General features: G+C 43.6%; 1 protein-coding gene across 2 annotated transcripts in view; it reads right to left on the bottom strand.

The window, feature by feature from the left end:
* LOC110367139 (NLR family CARD domain-containing protein 3-like) overlaps nt 1-10,854 on the bottom strand; it is a 47,124-nt gene extending 36,270 nt beyond the window's left edge. Inside the window, exons 1-3 of one of the 2 annotated variants that reach the window (XM_036130124.1) lie at nt 10,745-10,854; nt 4,326-4,430; nt 913-994 (exon numbers count right to left, since the gene is read on the bottom strand). In XM_036130124.1, the coding sequence (XP_035986017.1) occupies nt 913-994; nt 4,326-4,430; nt 10,745-10,845 (288 nt within the window). In that variant the 5' untranslated portion in view covers nt 10,846-10,854. Of the gene's footprint in view, nt 1-912; nt 995-4,325; nt 4,431-10,732 lie in introns of both variants that reach the window. The other variant, XM_036130123.1, reaches the window with a different exon arrangement.
* Between the last annotated feature and the right edge of the window lie 16,866 nt (nt 10,855-27,720).

Here is a 27,720-nt window from a genome sequence, read left to right on the forward strand (position 1 = left end):
GAATGTGTTACAAATGCAGAAATCCATCATAACTCATAAACTGTTACCAATCAAATGACAAATCATTTAGTTTTATTTTTTTCATCAAAGAACCAATATTTTTTCCATGTATCTTGGTGAATTGATTTGGCTCAATCAGTCTCCTTCACCACTTTGCAATGAGTCTACTCTGTAGAGCGTATATATTTGCAAATCTGACTGATGACGTCAGTGCCTCACCAGCTATAAACCCTACCGCACGTACGTCACTGACTACAACCACCACCACCACCATATTTTACATCAGACACCGGAGCAGATGAAGGGCCTGCTGTTGGGAATATGTCAGTCAGTTTGACACATTTCGCAGCGTCCGTTTGAAGAACTCGTTTCTTTTTTTCGCGCAGTTTCTCTGCGCCTCCCTTGCATTTCTTATCCGTTACTGCTGTGAACACCGCTGCACAAAGTTCCACATGGAACGTGAAGGTGTTTTTCTACTTTATGATTGGCCTAGCCCTTTAGACTGTCAGGGATGATAACCAATGGGCTGCAGTAACCTGTGGTAAGGGCCGGATGATCGGAACAGACTCTTGCGCTGCTGATTTTATTTTTCTTCATGCATTATGCAAATAGAACTAGGCCGATTAATAATAATAATAATAATAATAATAATAATAATACATATTATTAATATACATGTCGGGCCCAAACAGCACGTCGGCCCACTGGGAAAATGCCCGGTACACCCGATTACCAGTCCATGCCTGCATAAAGGGGACCTGGCCACAACTAGTGATTGAATAACTTCATTAATAATCCAAAGACAGGATAGTTCACCCAGCAGCAGATAAGAACAACAAAGATTAAATGGCCATACTTTTCTCTCCATCCAAATGGAGATACTCTAAAGGAGATGACATACTGTGTACACACCTGAAAAATGGAATCCAAGTCTTTTTGCAGATGTTGGGCAGCCGGATCACTGGACACCTCGGAGCCTTTACAGTCATTAGTTCTACAGAGATAAGCATAGCGGGTAAGTATTCTTCTAGAGTTCATTACTTTGTTTCAAGTCTGCCAATTATGCTGTCAAGAATCATTGGCAAGAAACATATTTGTAGAATATTTTGGTCAGATTTGTAATTCTAAAAATATTATGTAATTTTATCATATTTTTCTATCCCTTTGCCCAGTGTGTTTAAAGTGTCGAAAAGGCTTGTCTCCAGAGAACAACAAGAATGCTGCACAATACTTCAATGTACACTCTTGGAAGACGGGTTAAAAATGTATACAAAAAGTGTTATTAGATAAAATGCACATGCTGTGTTCTAGCAATATAAGTTTAACACAATCATACTTGTTAGTTATTTTGCTCATTCATGTCTTAGTTTGTGTTAGGGCTTTTCCTGCCTCAAGAACAAAGGAGATAAAGAATTTGTGAAGGCTCTATCTTCTGGAATTTCCTCAGCTCCTGTTGCTGATACAAAAAATGTATGTTTTCGTGCCTTGACCATTACCTGGTCAGCCAGACTGATAATGTGTAGCACTGTACGGTCTGTACATAATCAATCTAGGACCACTCCCATTGAACCTGTTCGGAGAATTCAGCAGAACTCTCCACGCTGATTGGGCGAAGCAACACCCAGTGCCTGCGTACCAAAGGTTGGTTTTAGCCAATCACGGTATCAAATTAATACGTAAGCAGCAGCAGCTGCTATTGGAAACCACTAGAAGGTCAAGGCACTTCTTGTTGTTCTACTATTAAAGAAAACTCATGGATTGTTACATAACAGATTTGATAGGAGCAGCTGCACGTGCTGCCATGTTTATCTTGTAATGATATATATAAATATTGGTGTATATAAAATTATTTTATCATGATCAAATGGTTTTTGGTCTTTTCTATACGCATATACCATGGCTATGTACCTTTAATTTTGTTTGGACTAATCAACATTACACAACGGATGGAAAAGATGGACAATGGTTAAATTAGACAATGTGCTTTGGCAAAATACTGGCCACTTGCATTCTACTTCTACAGACAAGGACTGGAGAGTGGGGTTTCATGATAATTGCTCTTCAATGCACTGATGGTCTGCAGCTGACCAGAATGCATACCTGGAGGAGGCCACACTATGGACACTGAAAATGGACAGAAATGGCCAAGACTAATGCAGTAATGAAGGACATTCAACTGACCTAAAAAACTGACCTGTCAGCCAAAAAAATATGAGTTTGGCACAAACACACTTTCAAGCTTCACTTCAGAGTTCTCATACACAATTAACAAAACACATTGATAAATGTAAATGTGTAACATTAGAATATAATATGCATTACAAAACAGCTCTACAAGCAACAGGGAAACGGCTCACATAATTATTTATTTCTTAACTGCAATATTTATTTATGGGAGAGAAATATAGAATGCCTTCATAAATAATATAAATAATATTACAATAGGCAAGGTTAATAACGTTTAAATATGGATAATTATAGCATTAAGATAAAGGTGAATTTATCAGAATAATTTGAACACAGACTGATTCATCCTAAAAGCTTGCGAAACACCAGATCCACAAGAAGGCAGTATAGAGAAATACCTATTTATTTAACCTATGCAGTAATTACTTAGCGATTAAAAGTTAATTTAATCAGATTAATTTATGGGACTGATTTAATAGATGAATCCAGTCAGATTGCATTAGCATAAACACAACTAGGAAGAGATAATTAGATAAAGCACAGCCATCTAATCTTTAAAAAAAATGTGAAAGAAAAATAAATGCAATTCAGAACCTATGAGAAATTTAAATGAAAAATAGAAAAAAAACTTGTGGGTGAATGGTTTAAGTGAGCGTAACATCATCAGGAAATAAATAAATAGATAAATAAAATGAACATTTCAATATCCTTTTAAGGATATGGGGTCCAGTGCTAATAACTATGCTTCATGATGCAGCCAAGGAGACGACGCCCAATTAGGGCTTCCGATGACTTGATGTAGAGAGACATTTCACACACAGGGGAGACACCCAGGACCCAAGCTACTGTGGTTTAAAATTGTTATGAACTTATCACAAGTGGTGAACGTGTTTCGGCAACCAAGCACCTAGGAGAGACACAGGAGAGATGACAAGGTGGTCCCACATGGACTAACTGAAAGCCTAACATTGACTGTAAATTGTTTGGAGTGCGCTGGGGATGCCATAAGAAGAGGCATCCGAAAAACCCTTCTTTGTCGCAAGGTAAATGGTAAATGTGTCATGGTTTACACAGTTCTGGGTTTTTGTATGTGTTTTAGTCACATTCTGCCTACTTTCGTTTGTTGCTCTCCCAGCTCCTTCTCCACACCTGTGACCAATTAACCTATTTACCCCTGCCTCTGTTCCAGCTCCTTTTCTCCCAGTATATAAGCTCCTCTTATTTCTCCACTCGTGGCTGGTTACTCTTGTTTCTACCTGGTTTTTGCTGTGTTCTCCTCCCTGAACTGTGTTTTCTACTTCTTCCCACTGCTGCCACATGTCACTTTGCCTCCTCGGTTCCTCGTGTTACACCCCAGCTTTACGTTTTTGTTTTGCTCCTGAGTTCTCCAGTGATTTTGTAAGTTTTTGGATCATCTTTTCACTAAACTCACCCATATTCGCTCCCTGCCTTGGTCTCTCTGAGTTTGGGTCCAAGCACCAACCTACCCCCAAACATGACAAAATGGCTTCTACTTGTATAGCACTTTAAGCAGTCCGACAACCCCAAAGCGCTTTACACTACAATCAGTCATTCACCTATTCACACACACATTCAGGAGCAAGAGGCTATTCAAGGCTTTGTGAATAACTTTTATCTTACCGAGGTGAAATTCTAATAATTTTTTGATTATGGGCAAAGGCTCTTAGTGAGTACCGATTAAGTTGTGCAAATCTCAAGGACAAATTTCAAGATGTCTTGTAGGGATGAGTTGAGTACCTTACACATTTGAACTCGTACGGTACTTATACATGGTATATGGTTATCATTACCAGGACTGAACGGTAACTATTTTTGAACTTTTTTTTGGGTTTAAGCGGTAATAAATGTTAGTTTAATAATATAATCTTAAAAATAAATCTATTTAACATATCTATTTCCCAATATATAAAGTTTATTCAATGCTGACATGTGAAATACAGAATTAAAGAGATGTAAATACATTAAAAAAAGAGGTTAATTTGTGGAAATAAAAATTCTCACAAATAAACAATGAATATTTTACCACAATTTGAAAATATTGTAATTTTATCTACATGTTGAAACAATAAACTCAACATTGATTAATGATTTTACCTTGCTGCCATTGCTGTACTTACTCTGCATTACTACAGTTGTTTCCCTCATTGAATGCTATAGGTGCCTCTCTTGACTTCTCAGTCTCCATGGAGACACAGCTTTCAGGAGATCCCGATCTCTCCTTTCTGAAAGATACAAAGCAAGTAAATAGTTAAAATGTATTATTATTATTATTATTATTATTATTATTACTATTATTAAAAATGGACTGATGTAACTGCTGACAAATTAAATGTAAGCAGTATTAATGAAGGCTGAGTTTTGGTGGAAGTAATCAAATATTTGATGAGTATTAGTCAGAGGCTGGAGCTGGACATACTTAGATTGGACAGTATGACTGATTAGGGGAAGACATGTCAGCTAGGACATTATAGTGTGTTCTTCTCCACCAATGTGATGAACAGAACACTGGTATGATATTGTGCACACCCTTGAATGGGTGTACACAATTGACGCAACTTAATGTCTGTGTGAGGAATAAACGGGGCTCTCCAGCGCCTGGATATCTGCCCGTTTTGTTGTTGTGTATGAAAAGCCCACTACTGAAGCTGTAAACATCCCTCTGCCTTTTAGATAAAATATAGTAAAATTGGTTTGGTTTTAAGAGTCTTTTTATTACTACAGAAGTCTACAATAGAAAAACCACATTATTAAAAAAAATAATAACCTGGGGTGACCGTAGCCAGGTCAATTCTTTAACAAATGGTGATTCCGCCTGATCTGAGTGGGTGTTTTTATTTTTTATTTTAATTTTTTTGAGAAGGTCCACAGAGGGAGAAGACATCACAGCACCAGCTGCAAAGAAGATAAGGTGGGATTTCCCTTTTTAAATTTCTAGGAGCTGTGATGTCAGATCCTATGTGAGCAGAATTTCTGTAACTTTTAAGGCCAGATTTATAGAAGCCATGTTTTTGGACTGTGGAAGGAAGCTGGAGTACACGGAGAGAACCCACGCATGCACAGAACATGCAAACTCCATGCAGAAAGACCCAGGATTGGATTTGAACCCAGATCCTTCTTGCTGCAAGGCAACAGCGCTATCCACTGCGCCACTGTGCAGCCCCTATATCTATCTATCTATCTATCTATCTATATATATATATATATATATATATATATATATATATATATATATATATATATATATATATATAGATATATATATATATATATATATATATATATATAGATATATATATAGTGCTGTCAAACGATTATAAATTTTAATCGCGATGAATCGCATGTTCAGAGCTGTGTGAAGTGCCAGTGACAACCTGCTGTTCTCCTACGCTGAGAATCGCCCCACAGAGAATGCTGTCTCACTGGCACTTCACACAGCTCTGACTCTAACACCTATGTTGAGGTGCTAGGTCCTATAGACTTCTACTCAGCATTCAACACCATGATTCCAGACATGCTGGCCCTGAAGCTCCAGAACCCGCGATTATTCGCACCACTCTGTTCCTGGATTAGTGACTTTCTGACCAACAAGCCATGGGTGGAGAGGATTGGGAAACGTACATTTGCTTCACTGTAAAGAATCGAGATTTGGATCTGATAATTCAGCTGAGACACAAGGAGCGGCGTTAAAGATTTATTACACACACACACGAACCAGTGAAACAATGAAAGAACAGGTTAGTGGCTGTAAAACACACCATGGATTATTCTGTACACTGAATGTAAGCCACTAATTTTTCTTTAATCCGTGAGGTGGCACTGAATCCGAGTAGTGGGACCGAGTGGTTAGTTGAGCCAACTACTTTAAGAAAGATTCCCATCTGACATTTACCCATTGGATCTCACCTGGCCCCTCGTTAACTTCCCTGTCTCATCTTCTGCAGAACAACCCGATCCAATCCAGGCTTACAATTCAGTTCTTTTTTTCAATAAATCATTTAACTGATTCATTGTCTCTTTTGTTGTGTTCACAATCAAATGAGATGATTCCTTCCACACCGTGCCACAAAGCAGTCCACTAGCTCTCTGTACTCAATTTCTTGTCCATCTTTGATGCACCCAACAACTGCAGAGCCATCTGAGTATTTCTGTAGATGACAGGAGTTGGACTTGTGCTGGAAGTTGGAAGTGATGCAGGCGATTGTTGAGGCCTCCGCTGGAGTCTTTTGGAGTTATTGACAAAGCAAATCAGGCGGAATTGTATTCAATGCACTGGAGAAATCAAAGAACATTATCCTCACCGTGCTGCCTGTTTTGTCCAGGTAACAGTGGGCTTGTTGAAGAAGGTGCATGATGGTGTCTTCATCTTCAACTCCACGGCAATAGGTAAACTGCAGGGGTCCTGATATCAGCTTGTTTGCTTACATAGGTGGGCCAACAGAAAATAGTCTCTCCAGGACCTCTCCAGGACCTTAATGATGTAGGATATCAGGGCAATGGGTCTGTAGTCGTCGTTGACATCTAATAGGTGAGTTTTCTTTGGTACCGGAACCAGACAGGATTTCTTCCAAAACAGAAGAAGGGACCCAGACCCAAGGGAAGGTACCTCTCTTGGGTCAAGGTTAGATTGAAGAGGTCCTGCAGAATCCCACAGAGCTGCTCTGCACAGACCTTCAAGACTCTGGGGCTGACACCATCTAGACCTGCAGCCTTGTTCACATGACTTCTAGTAAACAGAAGAGTGGGAGGGGGAGGGAGCAGCAGCATCTCCTGATTTGGTTGAAGACAAACTAGTGGAAGCAGAAGAGTCCATGACTGAGGTAGAAGATTGAACATCTGAGGTGTGACAGGAAAGCTGTGGGTCCAAGCAGGGTGCGATGTCTGTTTGCCTGGGAGCAGGAGGGGAGGATGTGGAGCTTGTTCCTGAACCAAACCTATTGAAGAATGTATTCGGCTTATTTGCTCTTTCCAGACTTCCATCTATCCGATCCTCTTTCTGCTTGAAGCCTGTGATCTTTTTCATCACTGACACACATCTCTGATATTGTTCCTCTGCAGTTCACTCTCCAGCTTTTTCCTATACACCTCCTTGACTTTGAGCTGCTTCTGTATACTCCTCAATAACTCTGTCTCGCTCCATAAAGGCTCATTTTTTCTTGATCAACAGTTCCTTCAGGTCACTGGTGATCCAGGGTTAGTTATTAGGGAAGCATCTCACTGTTCTGGTGGTAATGATGCTGTCCATACAGAAGTTCATATAGTCATGACATTTATGTCTTCTCCATCTGGCTTGCAAAGAGAAATCCAACTGGTTGTTTCAAAATATCCCTGTAGGGCTTTATCAGCTTCATCTGACCACTTTCTCACAGCCCTTTTTGTTACAGGTAGTCTCTTGACAAGTGGTTTATAATCTGAGCATAGAAAAACAAGGTTGTGATCTGATTTACCCAGAAGAGGTCTTGATTTGGAAATATATGAATCCATGACATTTGTGTAAAACAAATCCAATGTCTTATTTTCACTGGTAGAGCAGCTGACAACGTTGGCAGTGTAGCAGAGAGTGAGGTGTGATTAAAATCACAAGATATTGCCACAAAAGAATTGGAGTGTTGTGTCTGTAGTGTGTGTCCTGGAAACAACGGAACTGACATCACATGCATTATCGGCAACAGCTGAGGGTGGCATGTAAACATCCGCCAAAACAACACTGTTGAACTCTGTTGGCAAATAATGTGGACAAAAACTTGTATATAGTTCAATGTCTGGACTGCAGAGACGACACTTCACAGTAATGTGTGCTGGGTGACACCATCCGTTATTGACAAGCCCTGCCAATCCACCTCCTTTCCTTTTCCTGCTACTCTTTAAATCTCTGTCTGCTTGTATTGTCAGGAAGCCCAGCAGAGAGACGCTGGAGTCGGGGATATGATCCTGCAAGTCTCAGTAAAATACATAATACTGCATTCCCAATACTCTTGCTGAGTCCTTGTCAGGGCTTGAAGTTCATCCAACTTGTTAGCTAATGATCTAACATTGCGCATGATGATGGATGGCAGAGATGGTTTGAACTTCCTCCTTCTCACTCTCTTCTTTGATCCTGCTCTGAAACCACAATGCCTCCTTTTCAACTCTTGAGAGATTTCTGGCTTCAGTTGTCATATAATTTCTGCTTTTGCGATGTTAATCAGCTGCTCCCTGTTGTAAATTGTCCTGTTGCTATGGTTACGCATCATATCAAAAGAGCAAAATATAGAAAAGTATGGGAAAAAATCAATCCTGCCGTACAGCATCCAATTCAAGAAGAAGCTGTTGTGAAAAATAAGCTATTTTTCCAAGAAAAGCAGGAATTTGATTTTGACAAAAAGAAAAACATTTCAATCAAAGTTACAGAGCTACTTCTACTTGCTGCCACCTTGAGTGGCACCATTTTTAGAATTTTAGCTACCATCCGTCTTGCTAATGCTAATTCCTGTAACTTCCAGCCGCTGGGGCCAAATTGGGACAAATGTTGATGGAACGTGAAGTCAAAGATACATCAAATCAAGTTATTCCCACGGGAGTCACATTTAAAAAGATCATATACGAATTGGATTCAGGAGCACATATGGAAATAGTTCAAATTTGACTCGAAAAGATCAGTTTTGGGCAAAATCTGAGCATTCCCACTTGTCTTAAAATATCTAAACTGGTCACTTGACCCACAAAAGTTCTGATTTGGGCCACATTTTCCTGCTGTGGGAACAGGGCCAATGAGACATTCTGTTGTGGAATAAGGGCTTGTGTGAAATGTTGGATATTCTATTGTATACAACAGAATATAAAAGTAATCTGATTTTATGTTCTGAGCTAAAATTCACAAACTACAACTACCTGTGTCTTTGATTTTTGCACTATATCTCAGCTCCTACAAACCTAGAATGTGACTTGTACAAAGTGGGTTACATGCATTTTTCAAAAGCAAACACGTGCCCGGTAGAAAATCAACATATCAACTTCATGATGTGATCAAATCTTTTATGTAATAAGTAAAGGTGTGAGTATTTAAAGTTGATATTTTTAGACTTGTGGAAAATTGTCTGCAATTTGGAAAGATGCTATACTGATACTGTTACCAAAACCCTGAAAGGATTGTACACACCCAGGAAAGTATATGCTAATTGCCTTAACATCCTGCTTCTACACAGAGCAAATATCCCATATTAAACTTCAAACTAATTTCACAGCGGTTACTAAAAAGGGCAACAGATATGTCAGAAGGTGCACTAAAATTAAAATGCATGAAATTTTCACTCCCTCACTCACTAAGAACGAGAGAAATACAGAAGAGTGGCTAAAGTTAATTTATGGGGACTTAACTGAAGACGGTGTCCTGTTGGGGAATTCAAGTTGTGGTTTTCGAACAAACACATTTAAAAATAAACTTCTGTACCAACACAGAAGGCAGAGACTATGACGCTGTCACTACCCGTAAGTTTGTTTCATTTCTAAACGCTGTGAAATATAAGAAAGGTGTGTTTGTAACTGAAAAATCTGTGGCATGTACACGGCATGATATTCCTGTCGTTGCCCGGGATAGCGGGCTCTCCTCCGCAGTCAGTGACTCCACCACGGTGAAGAGATAGCAGCACACTGTGCAACGGGTATGGTAGCAGTAAATTCTCTGCGCTACCGCAGCAGAGAACTGGGTCCCAGCTGTATATTCCTGTGTGGCGGCAGGGAACCAGCTTCCATACCATGGTGGTGCTCGCTCCTAGCTGCATAAGTGCAGTCTATGTGGCTATTTATTTCAGTCCCACTGTGTTGAATTGCATTGCCAGCTCACCTGTCCGACATCCTGCAATACAAACACTTCAACCAGCCATAAAACCATAATAATGGATTTGTAACAGAGTGTTGCGCTACAACCAAATACTGTTTAAGCTGCATATCATTTCCACAACAAACCCTTGTATTGAGGAGAGACATTCAGCCTGACAAAACAACAAGTTGACATTATTTTTGTAATGAAATTCTTTGAAGAATTTACATATGTGGCAATATCAACTACATGAAATGATTTATACAGGGATGTCAAGGCACCTTTAAGGCATGTCTTAAAGTGCCTTTAAGCGGAGATGAATATATAGACGAATATATATTGGACTTGGCAGTAAGAGAATTCTATGGCTAGGGCTAGTACGGAGTGATTACCCTGTTTAAGGAACCATCATTTTATGGCTGAATCCTGATCGCTAAATTTGGGAGCAAAGGGTGTGTGGGAGCCTTTAGTCCTATTTATATAAATGTGTTCTATAGAAAATGTTCTATAGAAAACAATAACAAAGTTCACAACAAATTGTAAACCTTTACAGTGACTGGAAACCATAATTTTTCATCACAAAATTGTAAATTACAGAAATAAAATAGCATACAATAACAGCAATTTAATTGTGGACAAAAAAACATTTCCTTAGAGAAGTGTGCTCTGTGAATTAATCATAACCTTTGAAAATAATTAACTAAAACTAATAAACTGTTATTTACTCACTGTTTGCCGTACCTATTCATGTTGTTGTTTGGCAAACCAGCTGTCCCCCTGCTAAAAGGAAAGAGAAAGGGCAGTAATGAAAAACAAATTTTTGTAACAAGCAGAACTCTCATAAAAGTCACTGCAGCGGCTCACTGATAGATACATTTAACTATGCTTCCATGGCCCCTCCCCCTTTTAAGACAAAGACGCTACTGCTTACCGAAAACGCACAATAGCATTGCTGTGGTGAATCATTTTCATTATGCATTCAATCACATCAAAGATAGCTGTCTGACAGGTTTTAACATGCAAGGCGTGGTGAGCAAAAGAAACACACCACATGCCACAGCTTGAAACAAGATCATTTCTTGGTTGCAATTTGCATTTGTACTTTTGATTAACCAATTAAAACCAACACGTAAAGTATCTCACAAAAGTGAGTATATCCCTCAAGTTTTAGTAAATATTTTATCTCTTTATTGGACAAAGTGAAGACTTGACACTTTGACACAATGCAGTCAGTTTGAAGCTTGCATAATAGTGTAAATTTGCTCTCTAAATAAGTGAGTACAGCCCTCAAAATTTCATGTGACCAACATTATTTGCCAGGAGTTCACTAGAGCTTCATGGGTTGCCACTGCAATCCTCTTCCTCTCCTCCGTGATGACATCATAGAGCTGGTGGATGTCAGAGACCTTGATGTCCTCCACCTTCCATTTGAGAATGGATGCTGAATAGGGTTTAGGTCCCAAGACATGCTTGGCTAGTCCAGCACCTTTACGGTCAGTTTCTTTAGCAAGGCAGTGGTTGTCTTGTAGGTGTGAGTGGGGACGTTATCATGTTGGAATACTACCCTGTGGCCCAGTTTCTGAATCGTGCTCTGCTTCAGTATGTCACAGAAGATGATGGCATTTATGGTTCCCTCATTAAACTGCAGCTTCCTAAAACTGGCATTCCTCATGCAACTCCCAGTCATGCTTGACTGCAGGACAGACACACTTGTCTTTGTACTCTTCACCATTGTCCTTCCAGCAGGAAAATGAACTGAAGTTTACTGTGCAAGCAACACTTGAGTGCTTCAAGGAGAAACATTTAAATGTGTTGGAAAGGCCTATTCCATGTCCAGACCTCAACCTAGTTGAGAACTTGTAGATAGACTTGAAAACCACTGCTCACAAGCAAAAGTCATTCAACATGAAGGAGCTGGATTAGTTTTGCCTTGAGAAATGGACAAAAGAATCTATGAGCAAAAACTATCAAGCTCATAAAGCACTGATCAGCCGACCATGCTCCTTTTAGCTTGCCCAGCTTCGCTTTTCTTTACTTGGTGTATTCTCGTGCAGTTGTGTGGGTGCTAGACTAGCTAAGTTTATCTCCGGACCTAAACCCTATTCAGCATCAATTCTCAAATGGATGCTGAATATTCTTGTTGTTTCTCAGCTCTTAGAACAAGGAGTCAGTACAAAGAAAATTTTGTTTTTGAATACAAAGGAAATTTCCATGAAAGATTAACATGGGGAAAATGCTGCTATATACTAGTGTATTAAGTTATTTCTTAATCAATTACTGGCATATATTGTATAATATAATTTTATTACTAATGAGATCATGTTTTTTACCCATCCATCCGTCCATCCATCCATCCATTGTCTTCCACTTATCCAGGGTCTTGTCGCGGGGGTAGCAGCTTCAGTAGGGAGGCCCAGACGTCCCTCTCCCCAGCCACTTGGGCCAGCTCCTCCGGGGGAATCCGAAGGCGTTCCCAGGCCAGCTGAGAAACATAGTCCCTCCAGCGTGTCCTGGGTCTCCCTCTGGGTCTCCTCCCGGTGGGACGTGCCCGGAACACCTCACCAGGGAGGTGTCCAGGAGGCATCCTAACCAAGCCACCTGAACTGGCTCCTCTCGACATGGAGGAGCAGCGGCTCTACTCTGAGTCCTCCCCGGATGACTGAGCTCCTCACCCTATCTCTAAGGGAGAGCCCAGACACACTACAGAGAAAACTAATTTCGGCCGCTTGTATCCGAGATCTCGTTCTTTCGGTCACAACCAAAAGCTCTTGACCATAGATGAGGGTAGGAACGTAGATCGACCGGTAAATCGAGAGCTTCGCCTTTTGGCTCAACTCTCTCTTCACCACAATGGACCGGTACAGCGCCCGCTTCACAGCAGACGCTGCACCAATCTGCCTGTCGATCTCCCGCTCCATCTTCCCCTCATTCATGAACAAGACCCCAAGATACTTAAACTCCTCCACTAGGGGCAGCACATCCTCCCCAACCCGGAGGAGGCACTCTACCCTTTTTCGGCTCAAGACCATGGTCTCAGATTTGGACCGCTCTAGTGAGAGCTGTAGATCACATCCTGATAAAGCCAATAGGACCACGTCATCCGCAGATAGCAGAGGTGCGGTCCTAAGGTCACCAAAACCGATCCCCTCAATACCTTGGCTGCGCCTAGAAATTCTCTCCATAAAAGTTATGAACAGAATCGGTGACAAAGGGCAACCTTGTCCAACTCTCACCGGAAACGAGTCCGACTTACTGCCGGCAATGCGGACCAGACTCTGACATCGGTCATACAGAGACGTGACAGCCCTTATTAAAGAACCCGATACGCCGTACTCCTGGGGTACCCCCACAGGACCCCTTGAAGGACATGTTCAAACGCCTTCTCCAGATCCACAAAGCACATGTAGACTGGTTGGGCAAACTCCCATGCACCCACTAGGATCCTGCTGAGGGTGTAGAGCTGATCCAACCACGGCCAGGACGAATGTTTTTTGTTTTGTTTTGTTTTTCTTTATCATTTCTATCTATAACTAGGTCTAATTAAATCACTTCCTTTTAATGGGGTGCCAGTAATTCTTTTTTTAGAACAAATATGTTATTAACTTGGTTATGAAAGACTCAACCAGTCCAACCAGGAACAGGTGTAACAAACACAGATTCATCTAGTGTCCCATCATTTCCACTAAAGTATCTGTTACTGTTTTGATTCTTTTAGCAGAGAGCTGTTTTTCCTGCTTGTCCACGCAGTTTACTTCTACATTTTTCTATCTTGTTTGGTTCTGTTTGTCTCATTTTCATTTTTTCATGCTTTGTTAGTTTGAGCTTCTTTCCTCCCGCTGCTCTTGTGTTTCAAAGACAATAATTTCAGTTTGAAAACACACGTAGGTTAGCACACAGATTTATCAGCGCCTTCATTAAATAAGGAGACTCTGGTTTCTCTAAGGACATCATGATAATTTTTTACAAAGCAGCAATAGAATCCATTATTAAATATGGTATAACCAGCTGGTTTGGAAATCTAACAGTTAAATCCATATCTCAGACAAACACTCGCACACAGGCCCTTAGGTCACCTCAGGAACTTTTTTCTCAGGAAATCATTAGGCAAGCAGATAACATGATGTTGGACTCCACTTGTGTTTTAAATCCTGAATATGTTCTATTGAAATCGGGGAGACAGCACAAGTCCCGCTGTGCAAACAAAATTATTATAAAAATTCCTTTGTTCCTTGGTCTATCAACTTCATTAACAATTTAAGACAGTGAGATCTGAGTTGCTTATAGAAGGCTGTGTTTCAGTAGAATGGGTGAAGATATGGCTGTATCCTTGAATGTTTTATGATTTTCTATCCTTTTTATGATGTAGACTATATGCTGTACTGGGTGAAGTAGTAATTTCACCTTTCCAGGAAGAATTTCTCCTGAGGGAGATAAATAAAAACTCTTAAACTTCAACTTTCAGTTTGTACTGAGCAACACCCTGCAGCAAAATGCAAAGTATGTCCTTGTTGTTTCTGTTCCTGCCAAAAACATTCCTGAGGTGACCTGAGGGCCTGCATGTTGTCTGAGATATGGATTTAACTGTTAGATTTCCAAACCAGCTGGTTATTCCCTATTTAATAATGGATTCTATTACTGCTTTGTAAAAAACTTAACATGTCCTTAGAGAAACCAGAGTCTCCTTATTTATTGAAGGCACTGATAAATCTGTGTGCTAACCTACGTGTGTTTTCCAATTAAAATTACTGTCTTTGGAACACAAGAACAACGGGAGGAAAGAAGCTCAAACTAACAAAGCATAAAAATTGAAAATGAGACAAACAGAACCAAACAAGATGGACAAATGCAGAAGTAAACTGCGTGGAAGAGCCGGACAAACAGCTCTCTGCTAAAAGAATCAAAACAGTAACAGATACTTTAGTGGAAATGACAGGACTCAGTAGATGAATCTGTGTTCATTACACCTGTTCCTGGTTGGACTGGTTGAGCCTTTCATAACCAACATATTTATTCTAAAAAAATAATTACTGGCACATCATTAAAAGGAAATTATTATAGTTATAAATAGAAATTATAAAAAACACGATCTCATTAGTAATAACATTTTATTATACAATATATTCCTATGATTGATTAATAAACAAGAAAATAAACTAGTATATAGCAGCATTTTCCCCATGTTAAACTTAGAACAAACTGACTCTTTGTTCTAAGAGCTGAGAAACAACAAGAATATTCAAGGTCTTCTCTCTCTCTCTCTCTCTCTCTCTCTCTCTCTCTCTCTCTCTCTCTCTCTCTCTCTCTCTCTCTCTCTCTCTCTCTCTCTCTCTCTCTCTCTCTCTCTCTCTCTCTCTCTCTCTCGAAATTCGATACATGCCTTGGACCAACACGCACAAACTTTTCTAGTATATTCCCCTGAATGACTGTGTGAGAGGCTGGCCTGTCAAGAGTATTTGGATAATGCCAATTAGATTGTTTTGCGTGCCAAACAGCCTAATGTAGATAAAATGTATTCTATTGCCCTCTCAATATGGTATTGCTAAAAATAAATTCTTAGAATGCCAACCAATTAAATATGCAATAAAAAATAAATTCAAGCTCAATAAAGGTGGTTTACAAATGCCATTAAATGTAATAGAGTTTCCTGATCTAAACCTTCCAAAATTGTTTTCTAAATTATACAGGACATTGTCTAAACTAGATGATACAATATCTCTTCCTATTATGAAATGGGAGGCAGATTTATCAGTAAGCTTTGAACAAAACTTCTGGTCATGTTTAAGAACTTTCAACATGACTAGAAACCCGAATTTACAACTAAAACAATACAAAATCCTTCATAGAATCCACTGTACAGGTCAAAGATGATTCTGGATGGGTGTTACATGATCTAATATCTGTTCACAGTGCACAGGCAATAATCCTGAAAATGATATTGATGCGCTGTGGTTATGTACTCCTGTTCTGAGGTTCTGGGGCCAGATATGTGAAGACTTGTATGAGACGTAAAATATCATCTTCCCCCTCAGTTTGCTTGCTGGGTAACTTGGATGATAGCACAGCATGGCTTTCACTGCCCTGTGTATCGCTAAGAAAACTATCCTCAAGAATTGGAAAAGGAAAATATTTCTCAGTATCAATTAGTATAGAGATCTATTGTTGGAATATTTAGCCTTGAGACAGCATCTGCATTTACTTCAGATCAAACTCTCTTGGCTCCTTTGATCAGCTCCATCACCTAGTGGGAATGAGGCTGTGTTAGATAAGATAAAGACAAGATAAGATAAGATAAGAAAGGATAAGATAAAATAGAACTTCATTGATCTCACAATAGAGATATTTAATTGTGAAATCGGCTGTTATAAGCAACAGAAGGTCCACAAAGGAGGAAAAGGTGCATGAAGTTTAAACAGTACATCTAGATATATTCAGAATCAGAATCAAGTTTAATCGGCAAGTAGGTTTGCACTTACAAGGAATTTGACTTGGTGTTGATGGTGCAGACAAAAAATAAGAATACAGTAAAATAAAAAGTAAAAAAGATATATATACACAAGCTATATACACTCAGTAGTGTGCGTTAATGTAACGCAGAAGCTTGTAAGTCCTGAACGGGGGAGAGAGACAGTGTCCAGAGTCACAGGCGGCTCTTGGCCTTGTTCATAAGACCGGTAGCAGATGGGAAAAAAGTGATTGAAATAGGCTGTGACTTGGGTGCGAGGGATCAGCCACAATCTTCCCTGCACGCCTCAGAGTCCTGGAGGCGTACAGGTCCTGGAGAGATGGAATATTGCAGCCAATCACCTTCTCTGCAGACCGGATGACACGCTGCAGTCTGCCCTTGTCCTTAGCGGTGGCACCAGCATACCAGATGGTGATGGAGGAGGTGAGGATGGACTCAATGATGTAGGAGTAGAACTGCACCATCATCGTCCTTGGCAGGTTGAATTTCTTCAGCTGGCGCAGGAAGTACATCCTCTGCTGGGCTTTCTTGGTGAGGGAGTTGATGTTCAGCTCCCACTTTAGGTCCTGGGAGATGATAGTTCCCAGGAAGCGGAAAGACTCCACAGTGTCAATGGTGGAGTCACAGAGAGTGATGGGGGTAGCTGGGGCTGAGTTCTTCCTGAAGTCCACAACCATCTCCACTGTTTTTACAGCGTTGAGCTCCAGGTTGTTCTCCCTGCACCAGGTCACCAGATGGTCAGCCTCCCACCTGTAGGCGGACTCTGCACCATCAGAGATAAGTCCGATGAGAGTGGTGTCGTCTGTGAACTTCAGGAGCTTGACAGACTGATGACTGGAGGTGCAGCTGTTGGTGTACAGGGAGAAGAGCAGAGGAGAAAGAACACAGCCCTGGGGGGAACCAGTGCTGATGAGCTGTGAGTCAGAGTCATGTTTTCCCAGCTTCATGTGCTGCTTCCTGTCAGACAGGAAGTCTAATCCAACTGCAGGTGGAGTCGGGCACATTCAGGTGGGAGAGCTTCTCCTGAAGCAGAGCTGGGATGATTGTATTGAAGGCAGAGCTGAAATCCACAAACAGGATCCTGGCATAGGTTCCTGCAGTGTCCAGGTGCTGGAGGATGTGGTGAAGGGCCAGGTTGACAGCGTTGTCTGCAGACCTGTTGGCTCTGTAGGCAAACTGTAGGGGGTCCAGGAGGGGATCGGTGATTTCTTTTAAGTGTGAAAGCACAAGGTGCTCAAAGGACTTCATAACCACAGAGGTCAGAGCGACGGGTCTAAAGTCATTAAGTCCTGTGGTCCTTGGTTTGTTGGGAACAGGGATAATGGTGGAGGATTGAAGCAAGCTGGTACGTGACATGTCGCCAGTGAGGTGTTAAAAATGTCTGTGAACACTGGAGACAGCTGATCAGCACAGTGTTTCAAGGTAGATGGAGAGACAGGGTCTGGTCCAGCAGCTTTCCTGGGGTTCTGTCTTCTGAATAGTTTGTTAGCGTCTCTCTCGTGAATGGAAAGAGTTTTCACTGAGGTGGAGGTGGAGGTGATCTGTTGGGTGGTGTCGTGGGGGGTGATTGCAGGACTGTCCCTTTGTCTGTCGAAACGACAGTAGAAGTTGTTCAGGTCGTTTGCTAACTGTCGGTCGTTCATGGAGTGGGGGGCTTTGGGCTTGTAATTTGTTATCTGCCTGAGACCTTTCCAGACAGATGCAGAGTCGTTGGCTGAAAACTGGTTTTTCAGCTTCTCAGCGTACAGCCGTTTAGCTTCTTTCACTGCCCTACTAAACTTGTATTTTGCATCTCTGAATCTGCATTTGTCCCCACTTCTGAAGGCATCTTCTTTGTCCAAGTTTAGCCTTCTGAGTTTGGCTGTGAACCAGGGTTTGTCATTATTGTAACACACCCTGGTTCGTGGTGGAACACAGCAGTCCTCACAGAAGCTGATATATGCTGTCAGAGCCTCTGTGAATTCATCTAGACTGGTGGTTGCAGCCCTGAAAACGTCCCAGTCAGTAGAATCCAAACACGCCTGAAGATCTTCTACAGCCTCACTGGTCCACTTCTTTGATGTCTTCACTACAGGTTTGCAGAGCTTTAGTTTCTGCTTGTAAGCAGGAATCAGGTGAACCCTGACGTGGTCAGACTGGCCCAGTGCAGCACGGGGGACCGCGTGATAAGCATCTCTGACTGTGGTGTAGCAGTGATCCAGAATGCTCTCCTCTCTGGTCGGGCATTTAATAAACTGTTTATATTTAGGAAGTTCATGAGTGAAGTTTCCTTTGTTAAAGTCACCAAGGACAATAACTAAGGAGTCCGGATTTATCTGCTCCACATTCAGTATCTGGTCTGCGAGCGTGCGCTGTGCAACCTGCAAGTTTGCATGCGGCGCGATGTAAACACCGACCAGAATGAATGAAGCAAACTCACGGGGTGAATAAAAAGGCTTACAGTTTATGATGAAGGATTCCAGGTCAGGAGAACAGTGCTGCTGGATCACTGCCACGTCGTTGCTCCAACTGTTGTTAATGTAAAAACAGATTCCTCCACTCTTCGCCTTGCCGGAGAGATGTGTGTCGGGGTCGGCTCTGACAAGCTGGAAGCCGTCCAGCTGCAGCGCGGCGTCCGGGATTTCTCCACACAGCCACGACTCAGTGAAGCAGAAAACAGCAGATGAAGAGAAGTCCTTGATTTTGCCCAGCATCAGTTTTAGTTTAGTATGTAGTTTGTTGGACAGGAAACGCACGTTGGACCGGTAGCGGTGACCGGAGTCCGCGCTGGCGGAGACACACCAGCGCACTTCCCTCTCCTCCGGTGTTTCGCTGCGTGAGCAAAGGTGAGCGCACCTTTGACCAGAATGTCCAAAATTTCCAGCGTAGGGAGAAGAAAAGTAGGGAATAAATCCTCTGGTGTTGTAGTCCTGATGTTCATGAGCTCTTCTTGGGCGAAAGAGCTCCGTGTATCATCGTAAAAACCAGAGTGAAATAGAGTAAAACAAAGCAAAAAAAAAAGCGCACCAACACACCGTGGCAGCCGTCCGCAGCGCCATCATGATGTCAGACAGTGGATGGGGAAAAAATTAATAAATTATATCAAAATATCATAATATAAAATAGCAAGTAGTTATTGCACGGTTATTGCAGTGTAGAGGATTATTGCACAGGTTATTGCAAAGGTTATTGCACAGGATATCAAATCGTTATTGCACAGTTGTTGCAGTGTTATTACATGTTAAAACAGGGTATGTTGCAGTGGCATTGTAAAGTCTGATGGCAGCAGGGATAAATGACCTGCTGTAGCGCTCTTTTTTACACATGGGGTGTATAAGTCTGTCACTAAAGGAGCTGCTTAGCTCCTCTACAGTCTGGTGCATGGGGTGAAAAGTGTTGTCATTGATGGATGTAAGCTTGGACAACACCCTCCTTTCGGCCACTTCCTCCACTGAGTCCAGAGCGCAGCCCATGACAGAAGTGTTTTTTTACTCACCAGCTTGTTCAGTCTCTTTCTGTCCCACGTTGCCTGGAGCCCAGCAGACAAAAGCGTAGATGAGAGTTGAGGCCACTACAGAGTCATAAAAAGTTTTAAGCAGGGACCGGCTCACTCCAAAGGACCTAAGCCTCCTCAGGAGGTGGAGGTGGCTCTAGCCCTTCTTGTACAGCGCATCGGTCTTATGAGTCTAGTCCAGTTTATTAATGACTTGAACACCCAGGTATTTGAAACTCTCCACAGTTTCTATGTCCTGCCCCTGGATGTTCACGGGAGAGTGAGATTGGAGTCTTCTCCTGAAGTCGATCACCATCTCCTTGGTCTTACTGATGTTCAAACATAGGTGGTTCTTCTTTCACCCTTTCCACAAAGTTCATGATGACCGACCGGTACTTCAGCTCGTTCCCCTCAGACACACAGTCCACAATTTGCGTGTCATCGGGGAACTTCTGAAGTTGGCAGCTGTCCATGTTGTAGGTGAAATCCGAGGTGTAGAGGGTTTAGAGAAACAGAGACAGGACAGTGCCCTAGGTGCAGCGGCACATACTGAAGGCGCTCAGTGAGGTTGTTAATGGTCCAGGCAGCAAGATGTTTGTCCACTCTAGCATCCCCCTGCTTCCCCCTCAGCAGCGGCGGTCTGATGGTGTTTAAGCGCTGGAGAAGTCAAAGAACATCACTCTAATCACAGCTCTCCTAGTGGTCTCCAGGTGGGTGACCGCCCGCTGCAACAGGTAGATGATGGCGTCCTCTACTCCGATGTTGGGCCAGTAGGCAAACTGCAGCGGGTCCAGGGTGGCGCTCATCACGGGGGGTAGGTGTGCTAGAATGAGGTGCTCCTTGGTCTTCATGATGTGGGAGGTCAGGGTGACTGGTCTAAAGTGGGCCGGTTCCTTGGCGTGCTTCGTTTTGGGAACCGGTACCACACAGGAGGTCTTCCACAGGGTGGGCACCACCCCCAGGCTGAGGCTCAGGTTGTAGATGTAGCTGAGGACCTCACAGAGCTTGTCTGCACAGGTCCTCACCAGCCTTGGGGGGATGCTGTCCGGTCCTGAGGCTTTCCACTGTTTCAGCCTCATCAGCTGGCCTCTCACCTGCATTGAAGTGACCGTGAGGGGGGAGGTAGACAGGCTCTGAGGAGAGGAGGATGGAGTTGGGTGGCGTCTCTGTGGGGAGGACTGAAGGTGTGGATGGGTCGGGGGTTGGTGAGAGTGGCGGCGGGGGGGGGGAGGGTAGGTCTCTGGGGGCCTGGGGACATGTGGGGAGTTTAGGGTAGGGAGAGTGCCAGTGTGGGGGTAGTCAAACCGGGTGAAGAACCTGTTTAACTCATCTGCAGCCTTGGTGTCACCATCTGCAGCCCTGTTGGTCCTCTGCCCAAAACCGGAGATGTTTTTGAGACCTCTTCACACATCCCTGAAATTGTTTTGTGCCAGCTGCTCCTCCATCTTCCTCCCATAGTCCTTCTTTGCCGCCCTGATCTTCCATTGGAGCTCCCGCTGAACTCTACGCTGCTCCTCTCTGTCCCCTGAGTTGAAAGCCCTCCTCTTCTGGTTCAGGAGGACTTTCAGCTCAGAGGTCACCTGGGGGGGGGGGGGGGGTTTGGAAAGCACCATAGCCGTCATGTAGGCACAACGCTCTCCACATAGAAGGTCATGTAGTCAGTGATACATTCAGTCAGGCCGTTGATATCATCACCATGACAGATTTGGAACATGCTCCAGTCTGTGGTTCTGAAAGTCACTCAGTGTCTCAGTGGCCTCATCTGACCAAACTTTCACTGACCTCTTCTGCGATGGCTTCCTTCTCACCATTGGAATATAATGGGGGAGCAGGTAGACAAGGTTGTGATCCGAGCGTTTGAGTGGGGGGACGGAGCAGAGGTGTAGGCGTCCTTAACATTCGCGTAGAAAAGGTCCAGAGTTTTATTGTCCCTTGTTGTACACGTGACGTACTAGGTAAGCGTGGGGAGGGTGAAACAAAGGGAGGCTCGATTGAAGTCTCCGGTGATGAGCAGGAGAGCATGGGGGTGCTGTGTCTGCAGTCTGGTCACTGCGCCATGGATCCGCTTGCACGCAGCGGTAGCGTCCGCGGAGGGAGGGATGTAAACACAGAGCATGATCACGTGTCCGAGCTCTCATGGAAGATAGTACGGCCTCTTGCCCATGGCCAGTAGCTCCACATCCGAGGAACATATCTGTTCCTTCACGTGAATATGTGCTGCGTTACACCATCTCTTACTCAAAAACATCGCCAGCCCCCCTCCTCTCTTTTTTTCCACTCTCCGCCAAAGTCCTGTCCACGCGGATGAGTTTAAAGCCGTCCAGGGAAACCACTGAGTCCGGGACAAATCCATCTAACCACGTCTCAGTGAAGCACATGATACTAGCATCCCTGTACTTTCTCTGGAAACGGGTTAGTGCTGCAAGCTCCTAAATCTTGTTGCGGAGAGATCTTTTGCTTTCCATGACAAGCGATGGTAAATAACTTTCCCTCCGCTTCGTCCTGCTACCCCTGCAGCTTCTCCGTTTTCTTCGTATGTCTTCAGGGATGTCTCGTTTCTCAGCTTGGTGGGGAGCAGAGCCACTGCGCGTAGCGTCCCGTAGTCCGAGGAGCTGGTTCAGCATGTAAACAATGGGACGTCCGGAGTCACGGACCAAGGGTTCTCCCTTTGCGGCATCAAAAAGGGCTGAAAGTAAGAGAAAGCTCAGGGGGGATGTGTCCTTCGGGGGGCGTTGTTGCTGATTTGGGGGTGGTGCCTGGGTCTTTGGGCATGGTGGGTGCATGGAGTGAGGATTCTGGTTGGTTTGGTGCCGGTGTCTGTGGCCCCTGCTGGGGTGGGGCTTAGGGGGCCTTGAGGTGGCCTTGCTATGCTGTTGGGTGGCTCTGTGCCCAGTGGTTACTCCAGTGGGTTACTGGCCCTGTAGCTGTGCTGCTCCTCAGTAGGTCTGGGGCTTGGGGGTCCTGGGGTGTACTGCCCTTGGGCAGGTGTCCTGCAGGTCCTTGGGTCCTGTGAAGTATGTTGCTGGGGGTTTGGGCTGGTGCTTGCCCTGGTGTCTGGCCCTACCTGGGGCATCTGGTGCACTGGCGGGTCTTGGGGACAGTCAAGCCTGAAGGGAGTATGGACATTAACATCACATAGCAGATGCTCTAGATGAAGGGATGGGTAAGAGGGGGGATGGGATGAATCCAGCCTGGATGTAATTCGTCTTATGAGGTATGGGAGTTGATTGAATGTTGGTGTTGTCGTGGGTTTGATATAATTTTACTTTCCTCGGTATAGGGGGCTGCTTGGATAGCTCCTTGTCTCGGTACTGGTTCATGGCAGCTCTCTGTGCTGGTTCTATCCAGCTGGCTGGCTGACTAGAGTGGGGTTGGTCTGCGTGGGGATGGTCCGGGTGTGAGGGGACTGGGGTGTGGGTTTCAGTTTGTGGTTGACTCTCGGGCTTGGCCTCTCATCTCTAGCCTAGGGCTTCACAGATTTTGGTGGCGCTGCTAGTGGTGCCTCCCTCTCCGCGTAGGTTTTTGGAGAATGGGGGGTGCCTATTGGAGCCAGCGGGGAGCTGGATTCCTGGGAGGGCATGCTACTCCCTAGTCATTTCCTCCCCATCTCCAGTCACCTACCTCTGCCTGCTCCATCACACTGCTACACATGTATGACCTTGGAGAGTGGGGGCATCACTGGGGAGTGGGGAGGATTTCCCAGCCTTGCTATCTTGTAATGTCCTTGGCCCCAATTTTATTGTACAACTTAGACACTTTAATTTGTAAAATGTTCACAATACACATGTTTAGGACATGGCTTGGGGGGGAGGGTGGTGATTGTGCTGGCCTCCCTCAATGGCTTCCTCTGCCCCCATTTTCATTTAGACATTGAGGGTTCTGGGTGGTGTGTATGGGGGCTAAGCTAGGCGCCCCCTATTTTTAGGCATTTAAAACTGGGAGCAGTTTTAAATGTACTTTAGAACAACATACACCAACATGACATTTGAGTGGACACGGCACGGGCTGGCTTGGGGTCTTTCTCACAACCCTGTTCTTCCGATTGCCATTGTAAAATCATGTTTTAATCGTGGAACTATATAAGTGATTGCAACCGAATTAAATATGTAATCCTTGTCACTGAACGTATGAACTATAATGATGTGTTGTGTTTGAGAATGCTTGTGGTGAGAGGAGTAAGTTATCCTTGAAAGAGTGTCCCGCTTTGTTCTCAGTGAAGCTGCAGGAGAAAGTCTATAGGTTCCTCATAAACAACCCCTTGTCGGGAACAAGATAACCAGCCCGAGGGGGAAGGGAGTTGTAGGGAGGCATCTGGGAGTCTCCTGCAGCTGATGTATGGTGTTTAAGCATAAAAGTAGAGGTTTGATTGTAAAGCCCTCAGATCACACTGAGCTTAAATCAATCAATCAATCAATCTTTATTTGTCAACTACAAATTGCATTTGTAATCGAAATTTCAGTTCCAGTACAACCGTCCATCACATACATAAACAAACATTTTGGGGGGAACGATTGACTGAGGCCTTGCATTGCCAAGGAACGCAGCCAGACGGCTGCTGCAATTTCTGCGCAGCCATTAGGCGCATCCCTCCAAACTGCCCCAGACCCCGCTTTACACAGTGCCTACAGGGTGCTGCCTTTCAATCTGTGTAAAGACAGATTTCTACAATGGGGGGAGAAGAGGGAAGATAAAAAAGGCCGATGCGTCACACTTTATGCTCTCACGATACAGTGTGAAGCATTTGACAAAAAAACTCATTGCACGAGAAGCAACATATAACAAGATACATATAGCAGAAGGATAACATTGGAGATTAGTCGTGTGTAAGTTCATGAGATAAATGAGCATCAGTAGTGTGTGTGTTGTGTGGAGTCTTGTGTGTCCATGAACGCTGTCCGGCAGGCAAGTGTCCTTGATACATTGGAAAGTCTTTATCACTTCACGGCCCAGCTTGACGCATCCACGGATGTTTGCAGGGGAGGAGGGAGCAGGGGGAATAGTTCTGTCCAATTTCGCCTTAACAAACCAGTGGGGAGTTTAGATAGTGGGAAAGTCCGATTAGAATACACATTTTGTTATGAGAACAAGCTGAAACCATCATTCAGCTTTAAAGTCTTTTCATCACTGGCTCCAGAATCCAATATTCCAAATTAGTGGGCTGCCTGTTGTCACTACCAGATTTTATCCCATCTCACCTTTGAGTTCAACCACTGCAGCCAGCTTATTAAGCTTACTGTTCTGTTCATTCACCGCCTTAGTGATCGCATTGTAAGCCGCCGGCAGCCTCATCAAGGCCACATTCACTGCCAGCAGTCTCTGAAGTTGCTGACACATCAGGAATCCTCCGAATCCAATAAGAAGGAATCCAAGAATCATAAATCAAAACATATAAACGTCTTCCACGTCTTCAACGGAAATAATTGAGAGGCACACCGTGAACCATTTATCCCACGGATCCAAGGTGTATCACGCAAAAAACTTCCATCAGGACAGGCACGCTCCCCTGTTCTTTGGTTTCCAGTTGCAAAAATTTGATCAATAGCATTGAGAGACCAGCTGACGAGATCCATAATGTCCTTAGCTTTGGCTTCCGAGCTTTTGGCTGCTATGAAGAAATTGCACAAAGACCCAAGACGAAGCAGAAGCGGAGAGGGGGCAGGGCGGATAAGCGGAGAGCAGAGAAATGTGGCCGACCTCGAAGAGAGACAGAACAGAACATCAGCTGGTGGCTGTTACTGTTTTGCTCTAAGTGTTGATCTCCAAATATATGTTTGTAGTTGGTTTCATATATTAAATGCTTGGTTGCTTTACATTCACCGACTCTGTTTGCCTTTTTTCTCTCTCATCAACAAATTCGGGGGGGGGGGGGTGTTAACTAGTGTCCAGGGATGACGCCCTAACAATCTGGGGACTCGCCCAGGGATGAGTTATGAATAACGGGTATTATTTTGGACCTTGGACGGAGGACAGTAGACAGCATTGCAGTAGACAGCATTGCAGGGTCGACCCATTGAGGCAGCAGAAGGAAAAATTAACAATGGCAGTTGTTTGGAGAAATGGAGAATTTAGAAGGAGCATGAAAAGGCTGATAATAAGCGAGCTGAATGAGGAGAGATGTTGGTGATTTGGCAGGGTATTAACCATTTGCACGTAGAGAGAAAGGAGCAAGAAGAGAAAAAACACAAACAACACATTTTTAACTGCAGGTGCCTCGGCGCCAGCCTATTCACTTGGTCCCTGCACCGCCACCTGCTGCTTCCCCATTTGCAGGTAGGATAATGAGAGAACAGACACATTATGCACACTCCACCCCAGTAGGAGGTAGTGCCTACTGGGTGGAGTGAAATACACCTGTGTGAAATACACAGCAGGGAAGGATTGTTATGGCCCAGCTCCACCCCCATGGACAGGCCAGCAGACAGCACAACCTCCAGTAAAGGTAGAAGCAACCCTGAGGGGTCATTGGGTTCCTGACCAGCTGTCATTCAGGACTACCCCCAGTATGCCCCTTCAGTGAGATCAGCAAGTAGTAAATCAAAGGGGGATCCAGAGGAAGAGGTTGTGGGAAGAGACTGTATAGGGTAGAAGGGAGAGAAAGCCTGGGAGGTGGGAGGAGGTAGGGGGCGTGGACATCCCCATCCCATGAACCTGTCAGATGCAAGCAGGACAACAGCATACTCCATATTGCCAATCCAGGTCAGTGAAGAGACTGAGAATGTGACTCTTTCATCTGAAATGCTGTCAAACAGCACAACCTCCATTGTGGGCTTCTCTGGGAAAACACAGACTCTGCTAACCAAACCTTTAAAAACACAGGTGGGAGGACAAACTGTGGCACACATCCTTATGTATGTTCCTCCACTGTTCCTGTCGATCTGTTGGGACGAGACTTACTGGTAAAACTGGGAGCATCTATTTTGTGCAGCACTGATGGTTTAACTGTCACTTTGCCTGATGGAACAACATTATCATGTGGTGGACACAAGACCCATGGACAGCTTTTTGGTTGAGCCAGTGGGTGCCCAATATGCAGGTATATACTGGGCTATATTACAGCCGATACTGTAGGGTAGGGATAACAGTAGACTGGAGACAGTAACTCTAAGTGTACACTGGACTGGAGTATAGACTCAGTAGACTAGAGAACAGTAACTGGAGAACAGTAGAACTCAGTAGAGTGAGAAAAATAGGCCCTGATGTCCTCCAGTAGCCTAAGCCTATAGCAGCATAACTATAGAGGTAGCTCAGGGTAACACGAGCCTCTCTAACTATAAGCTTTATCAAAAAGGAAAGTTTTAAGATTAGTCTTAAAAGTAGACAGGGTGTCTGCCTCACGGACCAAAACTGGGAGTTGGTTACACAGGAGAGGAGCCTGATAGCTAAAGGATCTGCCTCCCATTCTACTTTTAGAGACTCTAGGAACCACCAGCAGAGAGCGAAGTGCTCTGTTAGGAACATACGGGGTAATCAGAGCTCTGATATATGATGGAGCTTGATTATTAAGGGCTTTATACGTTAGAAGAAGAATTTTAAATTCTATTGTTGATAGATAAACTTTATTCCGGACTCATGGTCCAATAAATACATAAATAAAATAAATAAATAGATAAGAATAAAAACACATTACAAGTACCATTATCAATTAAATAGGCACTTTAAGAAGACAGGAATACCAGTGTCTCCACAGCTTAGACTGGTATCGGATTGCACTACGTGTGGTGTCAGTAAGTGACAAGATAATATCATTGCCAGATACATTTAACCTACAGATAAACTTATACA

This window comes from Fundulus heteroclitus, unplaced genomic scaffold, assembly GCF_011125445.2.
Source record: "Fundulus heteroclitus isolate FHET01 unplaced genomic scaffold, MU-UCD_Fhet_4.1 scaffold_28, whole genome shotgun sequence".
Classification (NCBI taxonomy): domain Eukaryota; kingdom Metazoa; phylum Chordata; class Actinopteri; order Cyprinodontiformes; family Fundulidae; genus Fundulus; species Fundulus heteroclitus.